Here is a 22,841-nt window from a genome sequence, read left to right on the forward strand (position 1 = left end):
ACCTTTTAGCTTCTCAATGTCAAATGTTCTGTTCCTGACACCTAAAACACCTTAGAAAGTTTCCACTGTAAGAAAACCAATATTCATCATCACATTTACAGCAAAATGCATAACATCACGACCAGCAGTTTTTACACTCGTTGAGGCAAGGGATTGAGGATGGAAAGGACGAGCCCAGCGGTTCGCGAGGGCTGATGTCAGCGCGGTGTGTGTGGGGGGGCTCCGGAGACACCGACCGGGCGCGGGAAGCGGCTGCGCGGCGGCGGCTGCGGATGGAAGGGGCGGGGGGGGTCTGGCTCACTCCGTGCCGGCCCCGGCCCCGGCGGCGCAGTCGGTATTACGCTCTCCCGTGTTTTCTTTGTCTCCCCTCTCGTGCCCGATGGTGCCCAGCCTAACACGGGGTCGCGCTCCCCCACTCTCCTCTGATCATCCTGCGCCGCACCCCCGCCCGACTCCGCCCGCTCGGCATTGCCCTGCGAGTCGTCCCAGGGGTAACTCGGCGGGTTGGGCTCTGAATGGGGAGTAGCTCTCTCGCGGGGGCTCTGCTCCGAAGCCCCTTCGCCTCTCTGACTTTGTAAAAACTCTTGTGTAGAGAAGAACTTTTGTTTTGTTTTGGTTTTTTGTTTTTTTCTCTCAGCACGCCCCGCTCAGCGCCGGGCGGCACCGGGCTGGCTTTCAGTGGCCACAGGCTGTGTTTCCATGGTCTCTTGTCGCTCCAGTTTCTTTAATACTTCCTGCAGGAACCTGTCCGTTCCCTTGTCTGTCTCCTTCAGCCTCGGTGCAACAGTCAACGCCTGGGCTGCAGCCATGGCCACACGCTGTTCTGCTTGCATTTCTTTTAAAGTATTTATCACGTCTCTCCAAACGAGACCTAAATTTTTACTGATCTTACTATTGTCCTTATCACCACTAATAGTGGCTTCCCAGAGAAGGTTTCCAATTTCTCGCCACTCACCAGAAAAGGGAGGTGAGACATAATTAGTCCTGATACCAAACAGTCCAGCTGTTGGCTCGGCTGCAGTCTCAGGCATATCAAGCCGCTGAGTTACAGCAGCGGTCAAATCCTTTTCCAACTTATACTTTTTCAAACAGTTAATTACTTCGCTCCACGGTTTCATCAGTTTCCGAGCAGTTTTCTCTTCATCTATAACCAAGTCCCAAAGATAAGTCCCATATGCTCTCCACTCCTTCTCATCAAAATATTTCTCAGAGTCTTTAAAAAAGCCTTTACAATTACTATGTACAAGTAGACCAGACAAATCGGTCAGTTTAAAGTCCACCCCCTGCTTTTCTAAAAAGCGATGTAAAAGTGAGAGTGCTGCCTCCTCATCCATGTTGTCGGATCCTCGTCTCACCGCAACCTGTAGTCACTCCCCCGGGTACAGCAACCTCTGCTTGGGATCCGGCAGGCTTCCTCCGACGACTGCCTCTGCCTCTGGATTTTCAAGTCTCAGCTCCCCGCAGGCAGGCTCTTTACCCAGTAACACCCAGTGAAAGGTCCCTGTTCGGGCGCCATATGCCGCGAAGTTTTCGGCTCTTGGCCTGAAAAACCCAGGCTCGAAGCCTGAAACCCAGGCACGAAGCCTGAAACCCAGGCACGAAGCCTGAAACCCAGGCACAGAGGCCTGAAACCCAGGCACAAAGCCTGAAACCCAGGCACGAAGGCCTGAAACCCAGGCACGAAGCCTGAAACCCAGGCACGAAGCCTGAAACCCAGGCACAAAGGCCTGAAACCAGACGCTAAGTCTGAAAAACCCAGGCTCGAAGCCTACTTCATGCGGCGATCAACCCAGGGTCCTATTCTCAGCTGGGTGGGAAGAAATCAGTCCTACTCAATGTGAGTGATAGCAGAAATCTTCTTCTTTATTGAGAGCAGGCTCTAACTTATATGCACAGCAGCTTCAAAACTAGCTCAGCAACAGCAGCTAATAGATTACATTCTTGTGTTCATCCTACTTGAGGTTTCAGCAATAAGCAAGCTCCCTCACATTTTCCCATCTTGTTTTTCCCCCGTAGTTGTTTTCCACCTTGGGCTGTTACCTCGTTAGCTGAAAACAGCCCGACCTTGAAGGAACAGAAAGCGGCCTGCTGTCTGCGTGACAGCAACTGCTTTAACCATGGCTCTGACTCTGGTCTTGATTGTGCATTAAATTCATATAACTAGAACTCAGATTGCCTTGCCCCATCAGGCCTAACATTATACTCTGGGATCCATGTCCATTCTCCCTTAACCACTCCTCAACACCCCCCATGATTCCACCCCCCTTCCCGTGCCGCCCATGATGCCATCCCCCTTCCCGTGCCCCACATGATGCCATCCCCCCTTCCCGTGCCCCCCATGATGCCATCCCCCCTTCCCGTGCCCCACACTGGGCGGCAGCTCAGAACGGGGCCCTTTGTGACGTCACCCCCAGCGCAGGGCCTTTGGCAGCAGCCGCCTGCCCCAGCCAGTGTCTGTTGAGACAGCCATGGGGCAGGTCAGGAGCAGGGAGCTGAGGAGCGCCCTGAGCCAGCGCAGCTTCTCTTTGACACAGTCCCTGACAATCTCCGAGAGACGAGGCGCCTTGCAAAGGCTTCGCCATTCCCGCCCTGACCGCATTCGTGTGCCCTCCCCGAGCGTGCCGACAGTCGCCAGCTCCTCGAAGGGAGCTGGGAAGGAGGATGGGGCTCCCGGCGCTACGAAAAAGAAACTCAAGCACCGCGTGACATGGGACGAAACCCTGGTGTATGCGATGGGTTCTGACTCATCGGAAGATGGTGAGTGAGGGGCTCCAGCATCGCAAGGTTGTTGTGGATTGAGACAAGGGCAGGGAGGGCTCGCTGTCAGTTAGGGTTAAAGGGTAAGACAGACTCCAGCACTCGACTGAGAGAGGAAAGCAGGAAAGTTTATCCTACAAGAAACAGAATGGAATTAAAGCAAAAAGGGAGTAGGATGATGAGAAAATCACAACCAGCACTTTAAGATCTCCCTCCCCCATCCCTCCTTTCTTCCCGGGCCCAGCTCACTGCTCCCCATATCTCTACCTCCTCCCCCCTCAGCAGCTCAGGGAGGCAGGGACTGGGGGATGTGGTCAGTCTCTCACAGATGGGCTCTGCCACTTCTCTCTGCTCAGATGAGGACAACTCCTGGCATCCTTCCCCTGCTCCAACACGGGGTTCCTCCCCCGGGACACAGTCCTGAACCAACTTCTCTGGTGGGGGTTGTTCCCAGCAGCTGCGGCTTCCGCCCATACAGGGTCCCTCACACGGGGGACAGTCCTTGGGGAATATCTCAGGCGTGGATTCTTCACCACGGTTGCAGTTTCTGCAGTTGCAGGGTCCCTCTCTCGGGATAAGGCCTCTTCTGGGCATAAGCTGAATGAGCTGCTTTGTCGTGGGTTCCTCCCCACAGTTACAGCTGTGGATATTGGGTCCCTTCCTTGGGACACGGCCTCCTCCTCTCTTTCATCACTGACCTTGGAGTCCACGTGGTTGTTTCTCTTGCTGTTCCCATCCTTGCACCACCACCAGCCCGAAAAGAAAAGGCAGAGAAGGAAGAAGATGGAGGAAGATGGAGGAAGAAACCTCCTCTTCCGGCTTCTTCTTCAAAAGTGATGGTGGAGGTGGCTCATTGGCTCAGCCCCGGCAGTGGGTCTGGCTCAGAGCTGGGGAGAGTTGCGAGCAACTTCTCACAGGAGCCATCTTTACAGCCCCTTCCCCCTTACGAGAAGAAGCTATCATGCCAAACCACGACACCCAGGGAGGCTGTGCCCAGGAAGGGGGCATGGGGACAAAGGGCAGAGCTCCTTCCTCTGCCCACTCCTGCCCGCAGCTCTGCTCTACAGCCCTCCCTGCTCTTCCTCCTCTGCTAGGTTCTGTAGTGCGTTGGCGGAAGAGAAGGTCCGTCTTGGTGGCCATCGAAGCCATGCAGGACACCAGCCGGAAAGACAAGCAGTGGGCCAGGAGGGTGCTGAACGAGGCCATGAGCGAGCCTGACCCCTGGATGGGCGATGTAAGTAGCCTCTGGCTGAGCTGCCCTGCCCTCGAGGCCTTTGCTCCTGCTTTTGCCTTGCCTTGCCTCTCCGAGAGGGGTGGGAAGGGGCAGCTGAGGAAAGGGCCGCGCTCCAGACAGTCCGTGTCCCCTCCAGGTGTCAGACGTCGTCAGCTCCATCCACAAGAGCTTGGAGAACACCAGCAAACTGGCAGCCCGGCGGAGCCTGATGGGCCTGATTGTCCCGCTGGCCCACAGCAACCCCATGGCGCTGGTTGACAGCATGTCCAGCCAAATCCCACTGTCTGACAGGTATCAGCCCCCCCAGCCCCGAGGAGCAGGGCCCACCGCCCCTGCACACTTGCCAGCCACCACGCTCCTCCCTGCCCCACGGGGAACCCCCTCCCCTCAGCCTTCTCCTGCTTGCCCACGGGCCAGGGGCCTTGGGCAGGGCCAGGGCTGCGTGACAGCCCCGCTGACCAAATGCTCTGGACTTGGCAGCGCCGGCCTGGCCATGTGGGAGACGCTGCTGCTCCAGGACGTGGCACTGCCGGACTTCTTCCACAAGCTGCTGGATGTCGCTGACGATTGGAACCGGCAGCTGGGCCCTGAGGAGCAGCAGACCAAGGACGTGAAGCAGATGGTAAGGAACCAGCCCTGGCTGAGGACAAGAGGCTGCTGATGGTCAGAGGGCAGGAGGAGTGGGCAAAGCTGCCGTGCGGTCCTGCGCGGGCAGGGCTGCCCCGGGACCCTGCTCCGAGCTGCCCGTGGGAAGCAGGAGCCCCACAGGCTCTGCCCCTCTCTCACCACTTTGTCTCTTTGTCTCAGGTGCAAGAGTTCGACGCTGAAGGGAAGAGCACTGACCTCCTGCAGCTGCTCCAGAAGTACCTGAGGAGCCCAGAGATGAGGGAGAACCGCGTGTTGGTGCTCACGGGTCTCCGCGCCCTCTCACGGAGACATCAGACGGTGAGCGAGGTGTCGAGTGGAGCCACGTTGGCCCACACGGAGGTTTAGCCCTGGCTGGGGGTCAGGAGGCGGGGGGACGGCTCCAAGCGCCCTTCCTGCCGTGGACGGGGCTGGTGGGTGCCTGGGGAGCTTTCCAGGGTCAGGGTTCCCCAGCCATCTGCCCCGCTGGGGTGGTTGGACAAAGCAGCGGCTGAGCAGCGCACAGGGAGTCTCTGCTGCCCTCCCCTGGCCCTGCTCCTCTGCCTGCCACGGCCACCACCAGCCAGGAGCCCGCTGCAGCGACTCCTGTGCCGGGAGCCGGGGGGAGCCTGGTGCTCAGCGGCCAGAGCACGTTGGCCAGGGTGGGTGGTCTTTGCCCCGCCTCACAGGAAATCTCTGCTTCACCCAGGCAAAAGAAATGGTGTTCCTGCTGCCAGATATTGCAGAGACGCTGCAGGATGCCAACATGGAGGTGAGGGCTCGGGCCCTGGCTGTCCTGCAGAACGTGATGTTTCACCTGGAGGGACAGCTCGCCAGCTGCATCGCCGTCCAGCTCTTGGAGCCGCTGCTGCCGCTCTTTGACGACGTAAGGCCTCTGTGGGAGCTGAGCCCAGAGCATCTCCCCTCCCATCGGCCTCCCTCGTGCTTCTGCTCATCCTGCCCTGCCCTCCTCTCTGCCAGGAGTGCCTCCAGCTGCGGCAGCTCTCCATCAGCTTCTTCCAAGAGCTGGTGGGGACTGTGGAGCGCCAGGACATGAAGAAGATGAAGAGCCATTTGAGGAGGGCGCTGGTCCCGCTCTACTTCCGCAGCAGCGACCATTGTGAGAGCGTGGCCGAGGTACAGATTGCAAAGCGGGCCGGCGATGCGGGGAAGGGGGAGAAGAGACCCCGGGGGTGGCCGAGGCTCATGGGTGGGGGCTGCTGGCAGCTGGCACGGACGTTGCCCACCCTGCCTGCCCTGGCGCAGCAGCTCTCAGCAGCCACTGCCCGTGGCCACCCGGGGCCTGAATGCACCCCATGGGCTTTCCTGATTTCCCCAGGGGTGCGGCCGGTGGGGTCCATCTGCCCAGAGCAGCCCAGGCCTTTAGTGGCCTAAAGGCCCCTGGACGTGCCCCTGGCAGGTGCCGCTGGCTCCGGCCCGCCCCAGTGTCTCTGGGACGGCCCCTCAGCTCTCCGGGATCTCGCTGCTGCTGGCCGGCAGCACCAGGCAGCTGCGGTGCTGGCTGCCCCATGTCCCTGCCCCGGGCACTGCCCCCCGCTCGGGCTCTGCCTCTCCCCATACGGGGCTGGGAACAGCAGGCCGCCTGGCCAAGAGGAGCGGGACGCCGGCTCTCCTTCCCCAAGCCGTGATGCCAGTTCCCATCCTCTGCTGCTCTGCAGGTGGCTCAGCACACCCTCCTGGCTGTGATGGACGTCCTGCGGTGCAAAAAGCCCACGCGCTTCATCGGCTCCGAGGACTCGTGGAGGATCCCAGAGTGCCTGGTGAGGACAAAGGCCCGGGCCCGCAGCCTGGAGCCCTCCAGCACAGAGGCCCCAGGGGCTCTTCTCCAGCCACGCTCCCCTCCCCACCCCGCAGGCCGCTGGAGGAGACCCCAGTCCTTTTGGCAGCCCGGACAGATGGGCAGAGGGGTCTTGGCACCCCAGAGCCGCCTCTGCCTGCGGCTCCGTACCTCGGCCCCACAGGCCTCTGCTGGGGAGATGGCCGTGCCCGGGCTGGGAAGGGGATCAGCGGGAGAAGGGACTGCTCTGGCCGGCAGTGGAGGGTCCATCCCAGCCTCTTACTCTCTCCAGGTGAGGAAGGACAGGCGAAGAGCTGACATGTACCTGCAGCAGAGCCTGCGGTACCTCCAGGACTCGCAGGGCAGCGTGCGAGCGGCGGCCATCAGGTTTGTGGGTGAGTTGCAGCCCCCAGAGCCCCTCTCCTGGCAGCCCGGCCCCGCTGCTGCCGGCAGCGAGGGGCAGCTGGGGACGTGCTGGGCGGCAGCAGCTCTGACGGGGCTCTCTGCTCAGGGGTTGCTGCGCGATTCTCCAGGGACAGGAGCGAGGAGAGGCTGAGAGAGATCCACTGCGGTGAGTACGGCTGGGGCTGGGACGGCCCTTCCTTGCTCTGCCCCAGGGAAACGCTGGCAGGGCAGAGGAGAGGCTTGGGAGCTCTGAGGCCTTCCTGAGCAGCAGCTCCCAGCACATGCCCTGGTGCCACGTGCTCCTGCTGCCAGGGCGAGAGCCGCGTGGGGCCGGCAGGGTCTGGAGGGGCTGCCCGGGGCGGCCATACACAAGCCACGGGGGTTCATCCCGGCCCTTTCTCCTTCTGCCACAGCCCTCCAGGCCCTGCAGACAGACCCCGAGCCCTCCATCTGCTGCCTGGCCATTCAGACCCGCTTGATCCTGCTGTCTGTAAGGCAGCAGCGCTCGCTGCGGAGCTTGTTTGCCAAGTGCTGCTGGTTCTTCCAAGCCAAGCGCCGGTACGTCTCTGCTGGGGAAAGTGACTGAGTTTGATGTTTTGTGGTCAGGGTTTGACATGACAGCCGTTTCTGGGAAGGGGGAAGGGGCTGTAAAGATGGCTCCTGTAAGAAGTCGCTGGAAACCCTGCCCAGCTCTGAGCCAGCCCCACTGCTGGGGCTGAGCCAATGAGCCGCCTCCACCATCACTTTTGGAGAAGCTGGAAAATGACGGTTCTTCCTGTTTCTTCCTCCTCCTGTCCCTCCTTCTTCTCTGTCTGCTGGCGATGCAAGGAGTGGGAAGAGTGAGAGAAACAACCACGCGGACTCCAAGGTCAGTGAGGAAAGAGAGGAGGTGTGAAGAATCCACGCCAGAGATGTTCCCCAAGGACTGTGTCCCGTGGTTGTCATTTTCTCATCATCCTGCTCCCTTTTTGCTTTTGTTCCGTTCTGTTTCATGTTGGTAGCAGAATAAACTTTCCTCCTTTCCTCTCTCAGTCGAGCACTGGAGCCTGTTTTGCCGGGAACCGTAACGGGCAGCCAGCCCTCCCTGCCCTTGTCTCCATCCACAACAACCTTGCTTCTCTTCCTCCTCCCTTTTCTCTGGGGCCTCTGCCATCCTGACGAGGGTGGGGGTGGATGGGGGCACCGAGCGAGAGGCTGTCGTGGTGCCTCTGTGCTGGCTGGGCCAAACCACGACACCTATGTACTTCGTATTAAAAACCCCAACCAAGTGCTTCCCGCCTTTGTGTGGAGGACAAGAGCTCTGCTGAAGCCTTTGCAGGACTGGCAGCATCCCTGAGCCCCACAGGAGAACACATGCAAGAGATTCTTGGGCCCTGTAGAACATCTCCATGCCCACAAGTGCCCTCAAACGTGATTTGTGACTTCCCAGATGCAGCCCAGCTGGTTGTTGCTTGAACAGACAGGAGAACCTGTCCCCTGACACCACTTCCAGACCCTTAGACCAGCCACTTCCAGCCCTGGCCCCCGAGCACAGGCCAGCTGAGAACTGCTCTTTGAGATGTGACCAGCTTCAGCCTCCTTCAGGGCTCAGTGCCTGTACCAGCGGGATGCTCAGCCCTGCCTGCTCCCTCTCCCAGTGCAGGCCCTGGCAGAGCCCACAGCAGGGCTGCCTGCAGTCACTCACATGGGGCCTGGGCACGGCAGGGAGCTCTTGGGCTCAAAAAACTGTCCTTCAGAAGCTCCCAGCTCTGCTCACCTCCTTTGTCCCTCAGGGCAGTTTCCCAGGGGATCTCATCCACTCTCTTAAAGTTCAGGGTCCTGACTCTACCTGGCAAATTTACCGAGGGAGCATCAATCCCCTCATCCAGATCATTGAGAAGGGTGTTAAACAGAACAGGGCCCAGCACTGAGCCCTGGGGAACACACTGGTGACCAGCCAACAACTGGGTTTTGGAGGAGAGGAGCCTGAGGGGTGAGCTCAGGAATGGTTACAGATGCATCAAGGGTGGGTGTGAGGAGGCTGGAGCCAGGCTGTGCTCAGGGATGGCCAGTGACAGGACAAGGGGCAACAAGCTGGAACTGAAGAGCTTCCAAAGAGACACAAGGACAAAGTTGTTCCCTGTTGAGGTGAGGGAGCACTGGCAGGGGCTGCCCAGATGGGCTGTGGAGGCTCCTTCTCTGGAGACATTCCAACCCAGCTGGAGGAGTTCCTGAGTGCCCTGCTCTAGGTGGTGCTGCTCTGGCAGGGGGGTTGCACTGGCTGAGCTCTGCAGGTTTATTAAGGCCAAGAGCCAAAAACTTTGCGGCACGTGAGCAGCAACGTGGCCTCGTGGGCAAGAAGCTAATGGCAGCCTGGGGGCATCCAGCAGAGTGTGGGCAGCAGGGCCAGGGAGCTTCTGCTCCCCCTCTGCTCTGCCACATGTGCTGAGGCCTCAGCTGGAGTCCTGTGCCCAGTTGTGGGCTCCCCAGCTGCAGAGGGACAGGGAACTGCTGCAGAGAGGCCAGTGCAGGGACACCCAGATGCTCAGGGGACTGGAGCATCTTCCTTGTGAGGAAAGGCTGCTGGACTTTGGACAGTTCAGCTTGGAGGAGACTGAGGGGGGACCTCGTTAATACTTACAAGTGCTGAAAGCTGCATGCCAAGGAGAGGAGGCAGCAGGGAGGGTTTTTCCTGTAGTGTCCAGTGACAGGACAGGGGGTATAGAACAAAAGCTGTAACACAAACAATTCCCCTTAAGGAAAAGCTTCTTTCCTGTTGAGGTGAGGGAGCCCTGGCCCAGGCTGCCCAGGGAGGGTGTGGAGGCTCCTTCTTGGGAGGTTTCCAAACCCACTTGGACACCTTCCTGTTGTAACGGTGCAAGCAATATTCATTCAAAGATGTAGAGAGGCTGGGTAATGCACCTGCAGACACATACACAGCCAACACAGTGCAACCAACAGAGGGACTCAAAGCCACCCTTCCTTGGCTGGCTACTTCCTTATATGCTGCTTCTGCCCATGTGATCACCCAGGGCCCAACTGATTAACTTGCAGCACCTGTTTCTGATAGTTGGAAGTAGCTTGCCAGCTGCATTAACTTGTCCCCACCATCTTTATTCAAGCTGGCTGGTCCAAGTCATATTTGTACCTACAAATATTTGGTTCTGTCATGCTGTTTGAAGAACTCTGTCCGTCCCTGGGACTTCTTGAGCTACTGCTTGAAACGTGACAGGCCAGACATGGGGAGCACTGGTTAAGGTTTGATGACGGAGCTTTATTGTTTTTACCAAAGCACTTTGCGTCCCTCAAACAACACGGAACAAATCCAGGTTTGTTGACACGAAGGGTAACAAAGAGTTTCCAGCTGTAGAAAATGGTTCTCACAGGGTGAAGAAAGCCAGAAAATCAAACGTACACAAACTGGAAGAAACCCAAGTGCTAAACTCGGTGTCTAAACTACTGAGCAACGATGCAAAAGAAAACTGCTGGTAGGTCCAAGGTTTGCCATGGAGCACAGGGAGGAGCTCATGGAATAGCCCCTGGCATGGGCCCCGCTCAGAGCTGCAGCTGCCCGGTCAGCGACGGGCCCAGAGAGAAGGCCGTCTGCTCCAGGCCCTGCGGAGCCACTCTCGCAGGCTGAGTCTGGAGGGAGCTGCTCTCTCTGCATCTCTCAGGGTGCACTGCGTTTGAGCTGCCAGGTTTGCTACTGACGAGATGGTGTCTTCTGGCAGGTTTTCAAGGGCTGCAACAGAGAGGAACAGAGCTGAGATCAGAGCCTGTGTTCACCCCAGGAACCCCTCCTGCCAGGGCAACCCCCAGCTGTTCCCACAGCCCAGAGGGAGCCGGGCCCAACGGCATCAGCCGGAAGGTGCTGAATACCCCCCGGGCTCCTGACATCTCTCTCTGCTCTCCCTGGCCGGGGCTGGGGCCGAGCTGCAGCGGGGCAGGGAGGGACAGGGGCTGTGTCTCACCCAGGAACCTGACGGCCGCCTCTCGTATGGGCTGCTGATGGCTCCAAAGGCACCGCGCTGCCTGCTGCACATAGTGCGCGGCTCTGCTGCCGCACCCTGACAGCTGCAGACGGACAGGGGACATTGCCCACTTCCAATGTCTTCCTCTTCTCCAGGAGCTTTCTGAGCCTCCTCTTCTTCAGGAAGGCGGCAGCTCCAAGCAGGGTTACCCGAGAGGCCTGCAGACACACAGAGCAGGGAGATGCTACCGCTGCCCAGGGCACAGGACGGGCGTCCTCTCACCCGGGCAAAGCTCATGGCCGTTCCTGGCCCTGGGGACCTCCCGCGGCGACATGGGCAGGTCAGAGATCCTCACCTCTGCCACCTCCGGGCTCTCGGCATGCAGGAGGCAGAGCAGTTCGATCACGTTCTCATACACCCGTGTCTTCATCGGCTGTCTTTCCTTTTTGTTGACAGACTGCATCAGACGTTGGAAGAGCTCAAGGGAGAGCAGCTGCACACTGCTGGTGGTCTGGTGGAAAAGAAAGAGGACAAGAGCTCAGCACCAGCTGCTGCAGGCCCACCTGGGCATGGCTCTGAAAATGCACAGAGCACAAAGGTTCCTGGCAGCAGCCAGTGCCTGTGGTGGGGGGCACAAAGCCTTACGTGGTGAAAGAGTGGCTGGAGCCTCCCAGTCAGCTCCAGAACGAGGGTGCTGCAAACTGGGCTGTTGGCAGCCTGGAGCATCATTTTGAGCAAGGAGAGGTTCGTTTCGACCACCTCGTCATCTAGGTCCTGCAGTAGCTCCAGGAGGCTTTCCTGCAGGATCCACATGCTTTTGGCCTGTGTGCAACACGATGCTTGTGGTGAAGCCGTGAAAAGCTGCACTGCCAAAATCACTCCAGTGCTTCAACCCCATGCTGCTGCCTCGGGAGCCAGAAGCCAAAGGCCTGCCACAAGGGACTTGGGGAGGCCAGCAGGGAGGCAGGAGGGCTGGCAGGAGCTGCCAGAGCTCCCAAAGCACAGCCAAGCCCCAGCTGCATGTCCCCCAGCTCCCCTCACCCAGCCCCACGCCCCCAGCACGGCTCTGGACGGCTGCCTCCTGCCTACCTTCGAGGGCTCGTTGCAGGTGGTGATGAGGGCATTGAGCATCAGCCACTGCATCTGGCTGCACTCGCTCCGCAGGTACCTCGGTGCCAGCTGCAGGACATGTTCGTCTAATGCCCTCACCTCAGGACAGGCCAGGAGCTGAAACTTCCAGGACGCAGGGTCATGGCTGGGGGAGCGTTGGTGGGCATCTCCAGGGACAGGTTTCTTGGGGATCCCCACCATTTGGGAATCTCCAAGGGCCATCTCACAAACCAGGTGTCTGCAACAAGCAGTCTCTTCAGTTTTGGCAGAAAAAGCTCCTGTTGTTTCCCATCATTTGCTATTGCCAGGGAAATATGAAAAGGAACTTCCAAAAGATGACAGTGAGAACTCAGTAGCTTCCTCCCCTTCCCTTGGAGAAGAGGGGCTGTCACAGCTCTGCAGCAGCCTCAAGTGAAAACAGGCCTCTGCCACTGAGCCCGGCAGCAAACCAGCAGTGCGGTTCTTCTGATGCTGCTTTCCATCCTTCGCTCAGGTCACACAGCAGAGCACCTTTGTTTCACAAGTACCTCTGTTTCGTAGAGCTGCTGCAGCGTTCCTTTTCCCGAGAGAGCTGGCTGACTTTATCAGCACACTTTGCTATTCCTTGCTTTGCATCTCTCACTCTCCAGTATCTCCTTTTCCTCTCAGAGGTCGGGGGCTGCTTCTCCCCTCGGACGTTTTCCATCACCATTGTCTCCTTTTCACCACGTGCTGCTTGACATTTCTTGTTTGCCTGCATGGAAAGGAATCAATCTTGTAGCTCATCAGCAGCTCTTATTAGACACTGCTGGGTAGCTTGGGTATTGCAGTACAGCAGCATGACAAAGTAGGACTCAAAAGCTCCCGTTTGGCAGAGACTGACTTTAGACCCCCCCCTTGGTACTGGAATTACTCAGACTTGTTCCAGTAAATATCTTTAGCAGCTGCAGCTTCACAGCTCAACATCTCCAATCAATTAGCAGGATATCAATCACCTGGACTACAGTTTCTTGTATCAGAAGGAAAGAGGTTTCATTGGCAAGTCTTAGTAAGACAATGATTTTACAGACACCCAGCAGCAGTCCTCTGTCTTCCCTCAGCCACGTGCCAATTGCACAACGATTCTCCAGCAGCTTCAGTCTCAGCTGGCTCACTTTCAGTGGCTTATTTCTACAGATGCCCCTGCCCCAGCACTAACAAATTCTGCTTAGAAAAACCTCAATAAAAAAGGAAAACAACCCAAAGCAGCGAGCTTTAGAGTTGGGTTTGAACTGGAGAAAACATTTGGCAGAAAATGATATCCACAAGGGGAAAAGAATCATCTCATTGTCTCAGTTCTCAGTGACACATGAGGCAAGAGCTTTGTGCTGCAGCTGAGAACAAAACTGATCTTGTGATGGCCTGTCTGAAAAAAGCTACTGCCAGCTTTTGCCTCCTCTTCAATCCACATCAGCAAGGAAAGTGAGATTTCCTTGGGGGTGAACTGCACACAGGTTGTAAAGAGTCAGGCAGGTCCCACCGAGAACAGGTCACACAGGAACGTGTCCAGGAGAGTCTTGAAGAGCTCCAGAGCAGGAGCCTCCACACCCTCCCTGGGCAGCCTGGGCCAGGGCTCCCTCACTCAAACACTCAAACAGTTTTCCCTTGTGTTTCAATGGAACTGTTTGTGTTGCAGCTTCATCCCATCACCCCTTGTCCTGCCACTGGATACAACAGAGAGAAAGTGCTGCCCCAAGCTCCTGACACCCACCAGTGAGAGATTTGGAGCTATGAATGACCTGCCCCCTCAGTCTCCTCTTCTCCAGCCTGAACAGCCCCAGGGCCCGCAGCCTTTCCTCACAAGGAAGATGCTCCAGTCCCCTGAGCATCTGGGTGGCCCTGCACTGGCCTCTCTGCAGCAGTTCCCTGTCCCTCTGCAGCTGGGGAGCCCACAACTGGGCACAGGACTCCAGCTGAGGCCTCAGCACATGTGGCAGAGCAGAGGGGGAGCAGAAGCTCCATCAGAGCAGAGCTCTCACCACAGTCGGTGGTGGCAGCACTTCTGGCCCTTCTGAGCCTTGCTGAAGTGAAATTCTCTTCTGAAACGTGGCTACCTGAAAAACTGTGTGTTTTCTTTAAAGCTGGAACAACCAGCCCAGTTACAAGGTGTCCTTCCCATGGCCTCTGAGTGTGCTGAGCTGCTCCATTCCTGGCCTCTGCTGTACCCTGAGAAACAGTGTTTGGGAGTCATTTGTCTTCCAAAGCACCTGCAGGGCATCTGAGGCCCCTCTTCCCAGAGAGCAGCTGGGAAGGGAGTGAAAAGGGAGGAGGAAGAGAAGCAAGGTTGTTGTGGATGGAGACAAGGGCAGGGAGGGCTGGCTGCCCGTTACGGTTCCCGGCAAAACAGGCTCCAGTGCTTGACTGAGAGAGGAAAGGAGGAAAGTTTATTCTGCTACCAACATGAAACAGAACGGAACAAAAGCAAAAAGGGAGGAGGATGATGAGAAAATGACAACCACGGGACACAGTCCTTGGGGAACATCTCTGGCGTGGATTCTTCACGACACCGGGGCTCTCGGAGACAGAGGCTGCGATGCTGAAGCCCCTCACTCACCCTCTTCCGATGAGTCAGAACCCATCTCATACACCAGGGTTTCGTCCCATGTCACCCTTTTCTTTTTCGTAGCGCCGGGAGCCCCATCCTCCTTCCCAGCTCCCTTCGAGGAGCTGGCGACTGTCGGCACGCTCGGGGAGGGCACACGAATGCGGTCAGGGCGGGAATGGCGAAGCCTTTGCAAGGCGCCTCGTCTCTCGGAGCTTGTCAGGGACTGTGTCAAAGAGAAGCTGCGGTGGCTCAGGGCGCTCCTCAGCTCCCTGCTCCTGACCTGCCCCATGGCTGTCTCAACAGACACTGGCTGGGGCAGGCGGCTGCTGCCAAAGGCCCTGCGCTGGGGGTGACGTCACAAAGGGCCCCGTTCTGAGCTGCCGCCCAGTGTGGGGCACGGGAAGGGGGGTGGCATCATGGGGGGCACGGGAAGGGGGGTGGCATCATGGGGGGCACAGGAAGGGGAGATGGCATCATGGAGTCACAGGAAGGGGCAAGGGGGATGGCATCATGGGGGGCACGGGAAGGGGGGTGGCATCATGGGGGGCACAGGAAGGGGAGATGGCATCGTGGAGTCACAGGAAGGGGCAAGGGGGATGGCATCATGGGGGGCACTTGGCTTTGGAATTAAACTTGAGGCTGTGAACTCTGAAATTAGGGTTTGTGTAGTGATGGTTAGGTAGTGATTAGGTTAGTGTAGTGATTAGGTAGTGATGGTTTTGAAATCTAAGGTTTTGCACCCTCAAAACGAGTCCTGGGAGGGGCAATGAGAGGCTTTGGCCATGAAATAGTTGAATTCTATGCTTCAAGCACCACTTCCTCCAAGCCCAGGATCAGTGTGTCCCCACATGTAGGAACGGAGGCTGGAGGCCTCCATGGGTGAGCAAGGATCTGCTGGGACAGCTCAGGCCGAAAGCAGCCATCTCTGAGAGGTGGAAACGGGGCCTGGCTTCTTGGGAAGAGTACACAACATTGCCAGAGCATGCAGGGGTGCCACCAAGAAGGCCAAAGCCCTTCTAGAATTCAACCTGGCCAAGAAAGTAAAGCAAAGCAAGAAGGTGTTTGTCATGACATCAACAGCAAAAGGAAGATGAGGGGCGCCGTGGGCCCACTGCTGAACACAGAGGGTGCCCTGGTGACAGGGGATGCAGAGGCCGAACTACTGAATGCCTTCTTTGCTACAGTCTGTACAGACAAGGCCAGCCCTCGAGAAGCCCAGTCCAGCAAGGACAGTAGGATGGCCTGGACAGCAGAGCACTTGGCCTGGGTGGAAGAGGAAGAAGTTAAAGATTTGCTGGCCAAGCTTGAGGCTCATAAGTCAATGGGTCCTGACGGGATGCATCCGAGAGTGCTGAGGGAGCAGCTGATGTGATTGCTGAGCCTCTCTCCATCATTTTTGATCAATCATGGAGCACAGGCGAGGTGCCTGAGGGCTGGAGACAGGCCAATGTCACTGCAGGCTGCAACAAGGGCTGGAAGGATGAGCCAGGAAACCACAGGCTGGTCAGCCTGACCTCCATCCCTGGAAAGGTGATGCAACAACTCATCCTGAATGTCACCACTAAACATATGAAGGATCAAATGGTTGCCAGGGGGAGTCAACATCGATCACCAAGGGGAAATCCTGTGTGACCAACCTGATGCCTTCTACCAGGACATAATCGGCTGGTTAGTTTAAGGGGAGCAGCAGATGTCATCTGCCTTGAGTTCAGCAAGGCTCTGGGCATTGTCTCCCACAACACCCTCATCAGAAAGCTCAGGCAGTGTGGGCTGGATGAGTGGAGGTGAGGTGGATGGAGAACTGGCTGAATGACAGAGCCCAGAGGGTGCTGATCAATGGCACAGAGTCAGGTTGGAGGCCTGTGGCCAGTGGAGTTCCACAGGGATGGGTTCTGGGGCCAGTCTGGTTCAACATCTTCATCAAGCACCTGGATGAGGGGACAGAGGGACCCTCAGTGAGTTCCCTGCTGGTACCAAACTGGGAGCACTGGCTGATTCCCCAGAGGCTGAGCTGCCAGGCAGTGAGAGCTGGACAGGCTGCGAGTTGGGCACAGAGGAACCTGCTGAGGGTCACCAAGGGCAGGGGCAGAGTCCTGCAGCTGGGGAGAAACAACCCCCTGCACCAGGCCAGGCTGGGGATGACCTGCTGGAGAGCAGCTCCAGGAGACAGACCTGGGAGTGCTGGGTGATAAGAAACTGCCCATGAGCAGCAACGTGGCCTCGTGGGCAAGAAGCCAACAGCAGCCTGGGGGCATCCAGCAGAGTGTGGGCAGCAGGGCCAGGGAGCTTCTGCTCCCCCTCTGCTCTGCCACAGCTGCTGAGGCCTCAGCTGGAGTCCTGTGCCCAGTTGTGGGCTCCCCAGCTGCAGAGGGACAGGGAACTGCTGCAGAGAGGCCAGTGCAGGGCCACCCAGATGCTCAGGGGACTGGAGCATCTTCCTTGTGAGGAAAGGCTGCGGGCCCTGGGGCTGTTCAGGCTGGAGAAGAGGAGACTGAGGGGGCATCTCATTCATAGCTCCAAATCTCTCACTGGTGGGTGTCAGGAGCTTGGGGCAGCACTTTCTCTCTGTTGTATCCAGTGCCAGGACAAGGGGTGATGGGATGAAGCTGCAACAGAAACAGTTCCATTGAAACACAAGGAGAAACTGTTTGAGTGTTTGAGTGAGGGAGCCCTGGCCCAGGCTGCCCAGGGAGGGTGTGGAGGCTCTTGCTCTGAAGGGCTTCAAACCCACCTGGACACGTTCCTGTGTGACCTGATCTAGGTGAACCTGCTTCTGCAGGGGGATTAGGCTGGATGATCTCTAAAGGTCCCTTCCAACCCTTCCCATTCAGTGATTCTATACCTCACAGGTGACAGTTTCAAGCAGAGCCATATGTGAGGCTATAGGTAAATGCCAAATCATTTGCTGAGCTGAGTCTGAATTCAGGTCCCAGTCCCAGGAAATGAAGCACTTCATGGCATGACTTAGATGCAGAGGAAAACGAGGATGCTGGACTACAAACTAATTTACAATGTGCAGCCTCATGGGCTTCAGTCCATCTGCTCCAGCCTGTGGCACTCCAGGATACGGCATCAGGACACAATGATGGTCTGACCCTGAAGGCTTTTTGACCCTTACAAACTACAGATGACATGCCTGGTTGTATCTGTTTCAAGAATGCGTTTGTTGTTGTTTTTCTAGGAGTGAGGGAAGAGTCTCTGGTTTTAGGTTATCCCTTGAGAGACTGAGAATGAATGACAAGATCTGAAAGCTCAGAACTGCCTGCATATAACCTTCCTTCCTGGAGTACTATTTGTCACTTAAAGAACTTAATTCTTTGAAATGCAAATGTTAAGTTGGAGCACTTTATGAATTTATGAGTATGAAAAATGAATGTATCTCAGTTACAGTGGGAAAAGACAGGTATTGCACACAAATGGCAGACTTGAAGGCCTGTAAGTCATTTGGCTGGCCAGCTTCCCCTCCTAATCCCACTTTATACTGACACTACAAGTAATCTTATGATAAGAAAAACCAACTGTATATTATGAGATCAGAGGGCTTGCAAGGGAGACATTAAAACTGCTTCTCACATGTTGCTTTAGATGCAACACTGATATCCTTCCTTTCTCCTTCCATGACACGAGCTTTTCAGATGGCTGCTTCACTCAAATGCAGTAGATGTTTGTCCTGATTTCAGCTGGGACAGAGTTAATTTTCTCCCTAGCAGCTTGCACAGGCTGTGGTTTGGATTTAGTGTGTTGATAACACACTGAGGTTTAGTTGTTGCTAAGTAGCACTTATCCTAAGTCAAGGATTTTGTTTTTTGGCTTCTCATGGCCTGCCATCGCGAAGGTTGGAGGAACATGAGAAACTGGGAGGAGATACAGCTAGGACAGCTGACCCAAACTGATCAAAGGAATATTCCATACCATATGAGGTCATGGCCAGTATATAAACTGGAGGGAGTTGGCTGGGAGAGACAGGTCACAGCTCAGGGACTGGCTGAGCATGGGTCAGTGGGCATTGAGCAACTGCATTGGGCGCCACTTGTCTCTCTTGGGCTTTATTTCATGATCCTGTCATCTTCCTTTTCATTATAGTAACAATAACAGATATATTTTATTATTTATTTCCATTATTAAACTGTTCTTATCCCAACCCATGAGCTTTACTTGCTTTTGGTTCTCCTCACCATCCCATCAGGAGTGAGTGAGCAGCTGTGGGGTAATAGCTGCTGCCTGGGGTTAAACCACAACAATGCTGTTTAACTGCTGTTTCCACTAATGCCCTGTAAAGCCAATACAGGTAGTCTCAGCTCACTTACTCTGGTTGTTCTCTAGGGTCCCAGGAATCCTCAAATTCAGATCCTTCTGGGACTTCCTCTGTATTCCAAATAGTTTTATCATTTCCAGGTTTCACTTGGAAAGTATCTGCAAGTGATGAGAAAAATCATCCTGTCATAGACTGGAATGTCTCTGATCCTTTAGGTTTGCTGAAAACTTCAGCTTTTCCTAGGCTTCAGAAAAAAGCCTTTGTACTAAAAGCATTCTAGTTAATGCCCACAGTCTCCTTCAGCTCAGAATGAGAATTTGCAGAAGGAAGACAGAATGTTTTCCTTTCCTTTAAGTCTGCTTTATCCAACCTCCATGTCAAGGAAATCCCCCTTTCAGGCATAAAATATCTAGCACTTCAAAAATGGGTGAAGTGTAGCAGTGTGAAATATTAATCCTCCCCAAGCCCCTCAACATGAGATTTTTATCTGGGCAGAGTCATTTACAAAAGGACCTCCTTTCTCACACAGAAATCCAGCTCTTCCCCTTAATTATTGAGCACAGACCAGATAAGGTACAGAAGACACATGACAGCTCACAGGCAGGATACCCTAGTTTATGCCTGTCCTACATGGAAAGGTAAGCTGGTAAATCTCCAGCTTGAAGGTTTTTATAGTAAGAATCTCTGGCTATTGTTGGAATCCCAAGCAAAACTACTCTATTTGTTATATTTGCAACAGTTCCTTTGCTGCTACAGTCATCCTAGTCCTTGCTGGCCTTTCTTACAGCTCATAACTAAGCTCCAGGAACAACTTTACATTTACTGTGCCAAGGCTAAACTTGTCTTCTTTTCTTTCCTGAGTATGATTCACACCAGTTTAGGAAGCCTGAACATATCTGTTCTCACTGTCTGAGAGTCTGCTTTTCCACATAGTGCCAGAACACCTGTGGTCAGGTAAAGTCTGGAATTGTCCAGTGTTTCCAGGCAAAGAAGTAGGTGCAGGAACTGAAAAATGTCTCTTGGACTGTTGAGGGCAGCACTGAACAAAGCTCTTGTTTCTAGATGTGGTCTAAATAGGGTTGTGACACTTCAGTGAGGGAGCATGGCACAACTGTGCTTCACAGCACACTCTCTAGCTTTTCCTCATCATAGGCATAGGCTCAAATCCACACAGTCGACTCCATGAAGACCCCTTCAGGTGAGTACCTAGAAGTCCATCTTCCTTGTTTGCTCTGAGTGAGCACTAACATCTCCATGTGGAGCTTTTGGCTGCTCAGTTATGATTCCCCTCAGCCCATGTCCAGGCTGTGCTCTGTACTCTGTTTCTCATCATCACTGGAGGCTGCTGTGATCTGGAGTTACCTTTTCTGTGTGTTTTTGTGGGGGTTATTTTGCAGCTAAACTTTCAGGACCAGAAGAATTTTACAGTGTAAAATGTAATGCTGTTTCCATCTTGGAGGTCAATGACCTCTCTCTGACTCAAGCAAACCCTATTACTGGTAACTTACTACAGCTGTTACAGTCTGCTACCATGGCACTGAACATTAAACCACACAGACACTCCTCCTTACCAGTGGTCTCTCTCTTTCCTGGTCCAATAGTCCCAGGAGTCATGGCATTAACTGAACAGTGAGGCTGAGGAAAAAAAGGCAAATGCAGCTTCAATTAACTACATAGAGCCCAGCTCAGTAACAATTATGTCAATAAATACCAAATAAGGTCAAACAAATCCCTGCTAGGATCCACTGAACCTTCTTTCCTTGTCACACTCACCCAGCAGAAAGTGACCTTGCCCCAGTGGGTTTGAGCAGTACTCCCCAAAGCCCTGTGTTACAGACAGCTGTGCTTTCTGAGCATTAGCTTCCACAGCACTCTGGCAAAAACTTCCATGCTTTGCCTGCCAGGAAGCTGAGGGTGCTACAGGTTTCCTTTTGACAGTCAAGGTCATATGAGGCAACAACATTTCCCCCTAATTATGAATCAATTTAGTGCTAATAGGCCTATGTGAGGCATTCCTCTATATGTGAAGATCCCTTTGGTTTGATAACAGTGCCTCACATGCACAGAACATTCAATTAAATCAAAATAAAGATTTCCATTTCCCCAGATTGACTCAGACTTAATTGCCATCCCTTGTGGCAGTTTGCCATTGCTGTCTCTGAAGTGTCACTCATTTCATTAATAAGATGTAAACAAATTCTTTCAAAATCAGGATGTTGACTGCAAAGATGTACAGCAATAATGCCACTTTTAAAAGGCAGCCAGCAAGCAGCTAAAGTGTAGCTGGAGTGTGAAGGATCACATCTACCCCCTACTGAAAGGAAACTTCAAGGCATATGAACCCCTTTGATGCCCAACATTTCCATCTTTACCAATACTTGCCCACAGCTGCTGGGGCAGCCAGCTGGCTCTTTGCTGAGTGCATTAGAGGAACACTGAGGAGTTTGCAGTTTTTGTTATCCATGTCATAACATGACTTGTTCAAACTCTTAAGAGACCTGGCAGTCTCTGAGCCTTCACAGAGGCCCTCTACATTGTGTTTGTCAGCACCTCTGGCCCTCCTGGGCTACTCCTCCCATGCAGGCCTTGAGAAAAGCAGCAGCTGCATGGTTTCCAAAAGCTGTGATTTTCACCTAGTCCTGAGGTGAATGGATAGAGAAGGGAAAGATGCTTCTCTCATCAGTGATTCAGACCACTCACCTTCAAATGATTACCCACCCTTTCCTATTCTACAATCACCAACATATCTATTGTACTTCAATGACCAATTATCTCTACAGTCCTTCAACGCCTGGCACACAGAATGAGTTCACTTGGCTGCCTCTGGCTATTTTAGTCTTTACTCAGAAGTTGAGCAGCAACTTTTTTCCCTCCACATGCAGCATTCAGCTGCAATTGCCTTCACCTCCAGCAGACTTCAGGGAGAAGCAGGGGGAAGTGTAAAGTATCTAAAGCTCTTTCAAGTACAAGTTCTCACTTCTTTCAAGCTGAAAAACTAAATCTCCCTCCCATCTTGTGGTCACAATCTCTCCTTGTTTTCCTGGGGCACCTTCCTAGTCTCTCCCTCAAGAGCTTGTGACACTGTGTTTCTGTGTTTCAAGTCAGTCCAAGACCTTCAAAGTTCCTGTTCACATACTCTGGGAAAGAGAGCTTCACTTCTCCTCAGTTAATAAGGCCATGGTACAACATGTAAAAGAAGCAGTACTTCTGATGAAAGACTCACCACATGTTCATCATCATCATCATCTTCTTGAGTATCATGAAGCAGCTTGGCAAGCAACTGCAGAGAAGGGCCTGAGGAAAGACTGTCCATATCAATACCTGCCACTCACCTATGCACCAAAAAACAAGTGACATGTGAAGAAGGAACAAAATGTGTCCTGTACAACTTGGAAAGCACAATTTTCCTACTGGGTGTTCTACAAAGGATAAAGTTCAGCCAAACTTTTACATGCATGATGTTAAAACATATATAACAGAACATACTCCACCTTTCCTAGAATCACAGAGTGGTCTCAGCTGGAAGGGATCTTTCAGCCCATGGGGTGCAGCCTCTGTCCCAGCCCCATCACCCACCAGCCCATTGCCCTCAGTGCAACAGCCACCCAGCTCTGAAACCCCTCCAGGGACGGTGACTCCAGCAGCTCCCTGGGCAGCCCCTTCCAATGCCTCAGCTTATAGACTCTTTAGCACTTATTGCAATCGCAGCCCAAGCCTCACAGCGGCCACCGAGCTAACAGCAGGCCCCACCTCCACACGCATCTGTAGCCACCGCAGCCACAGCGAGGGCAGCGGGTCGCCTCGGCCCAGCGCTGCCCCCGAGGGCCCGGGCAGGCGTTCGCGCACGGGTTGTGTGCCCAGCCGCGGGGGGACGGACACGCCGCGGCTCTCGACCCCGCGCCCCGCTCCGCGCCGCTCCAGCCGCCGCCAGGCCCCGGCCCAGCCGCCGCCGCGTCCGCGTCGCCACGGCAACGGGGAACCGCCGCCCCTCGCGCCTCGCCTCGACGTCACCAGCCAATCCGACCGGGCTTCCCGGGAGTGGCGGCTGGAGCGGCCAATGACTGCTGAGGGCGGGGAAAACGCGGCCGGTGGTTGGCCGGCGAGGGAGGGGGCGGTGCTTTGCTGGGCCGCGCGCGGGGCGGTTG

General features: G+C 55.1%; 2 protein-coding genes across 4 annotated transcripts; both read right to left on the reverse strand.

Moving 5' to 3' along the window:
- Positions 1–9,685: 9,685 nt before the first annotated feature.
- LOC133626636 (uncharacterized) lies at positions 9,686–12,100 on the reverse strand. Its single transcript, XM_062006989.1, has 5 exons — positions 11,858–12,100; positions 11,414–11,590; positions 11,124–11,279; positions 10,769–10,986; positions 9,686–9,719 (listed from the first exon to the last, which is right to left on the reverse strand). The coding sequence occupies exons 1-5, from the start codon at positions 12,098–12,100 to the stop codon at positions 9,686–9,688; spliced, it is 828 nt and encodes a 275-aa protein (XP_061862973.1).
- Positions 11,994–22,591, reverse strand: LOC133626650 (dynein axonemal assembly factor 6-like). Of its 3 annotated transcripts, none has more exons than XM_062007087.1 (5): positions 22,447–22,591; positions 21,920–22,028; positions 20,268–20,331; positions 18,749–18,854; positions 11,994–12,611 (listed from the first exon to the last, which is right to left on the reverse strand). In XM_062007087.1, the coding sequence occupies exons 2-5, from the start codon at positions 22,007–22,009 to the stop codon at positions 12,563–12,565; spliced, it is 309 nt and encodes a 102-aa protein (XP_061863071.1). In that variant the 5' UTR covers positions 22,010–22,028; positions 22,447–22,591; the 3' UTR covers positions 11,994–12,562. The 3 variants fall into 3 exon arrangements, with proteins under 3 accessions (XP_061863071.1, XP_061863072.1, XP_061863070.1); XM_062007088.1 differs by lacking the exon at positions 11,994–12,611 and adding an exon at positions 14,337–14,664; XM_062007086.1 differs by lacking the exon at positions 11,994–12,611 and adding an exon at positions 16,187–16,369.
- Positions 22,592–22,841: the final 250 nt, after the last annotated feature.

The sequence above is a fragment of the Colius striatus genome, chromosome 13, assembly GCF_028858725.1.
Source record: "Colius striatus isolate bColStr4 chromosome 13, bColStr4.1.hap1, whole genome shotgun sequence".
Taxonomy (NCBI): Eukaryota; Metazoa; Chordata; class Aves; order Coliiformes; family Coliidae; genus Colius; species Colius striatus.

Bases quoted from the DNA above. Each gene is read 5' to 3' on its own strand.
- LOC133626636 (XM_062006989.1), bottom strand. From the start codon at position 12,100: ATGGCCCTTGGAGATTCCCAAATGGTGGGGATCCCCAAGAAACCTGTC. The intron at 11,591-11,857 runs GTAGGCAGGAGG...TGTTGCACACAG, and splicing joins CCTGCAACGAGCCCTCGAAG to GCCAAAAGCATGTGGATCCT. The intron at 10,987-11,123 runs GTGAGGATCTCT...GTGTGTCTGCAG, and splicing joins AGAGCCCGGAGGTGGCAGAG to GCCTCTCGGGTAACCCTGCT.
- LOC133626650 (XM_062007086.1), bottom strand. From the start codon at position 22,009: ATGGACAGTCTTTCCTCAGGCCCTTCTCTGCAGTTGCTTGCCAAGCTG. The intron at 18,855-20,267 runs GTAAGGAGGAGT...CATCACTTGCAG, and splicing joins AGGAAAGAGAGAGACCACTG to ATACTTTCCAAGTGAAACCT. The intron at 16,370-18,748 runs GTAAGTGAGCTG...CCCCTCATCCAG, and splicing joins GACCCTAGAGAACAACCAGA to GTGCTTGATGAAGATGTTGA.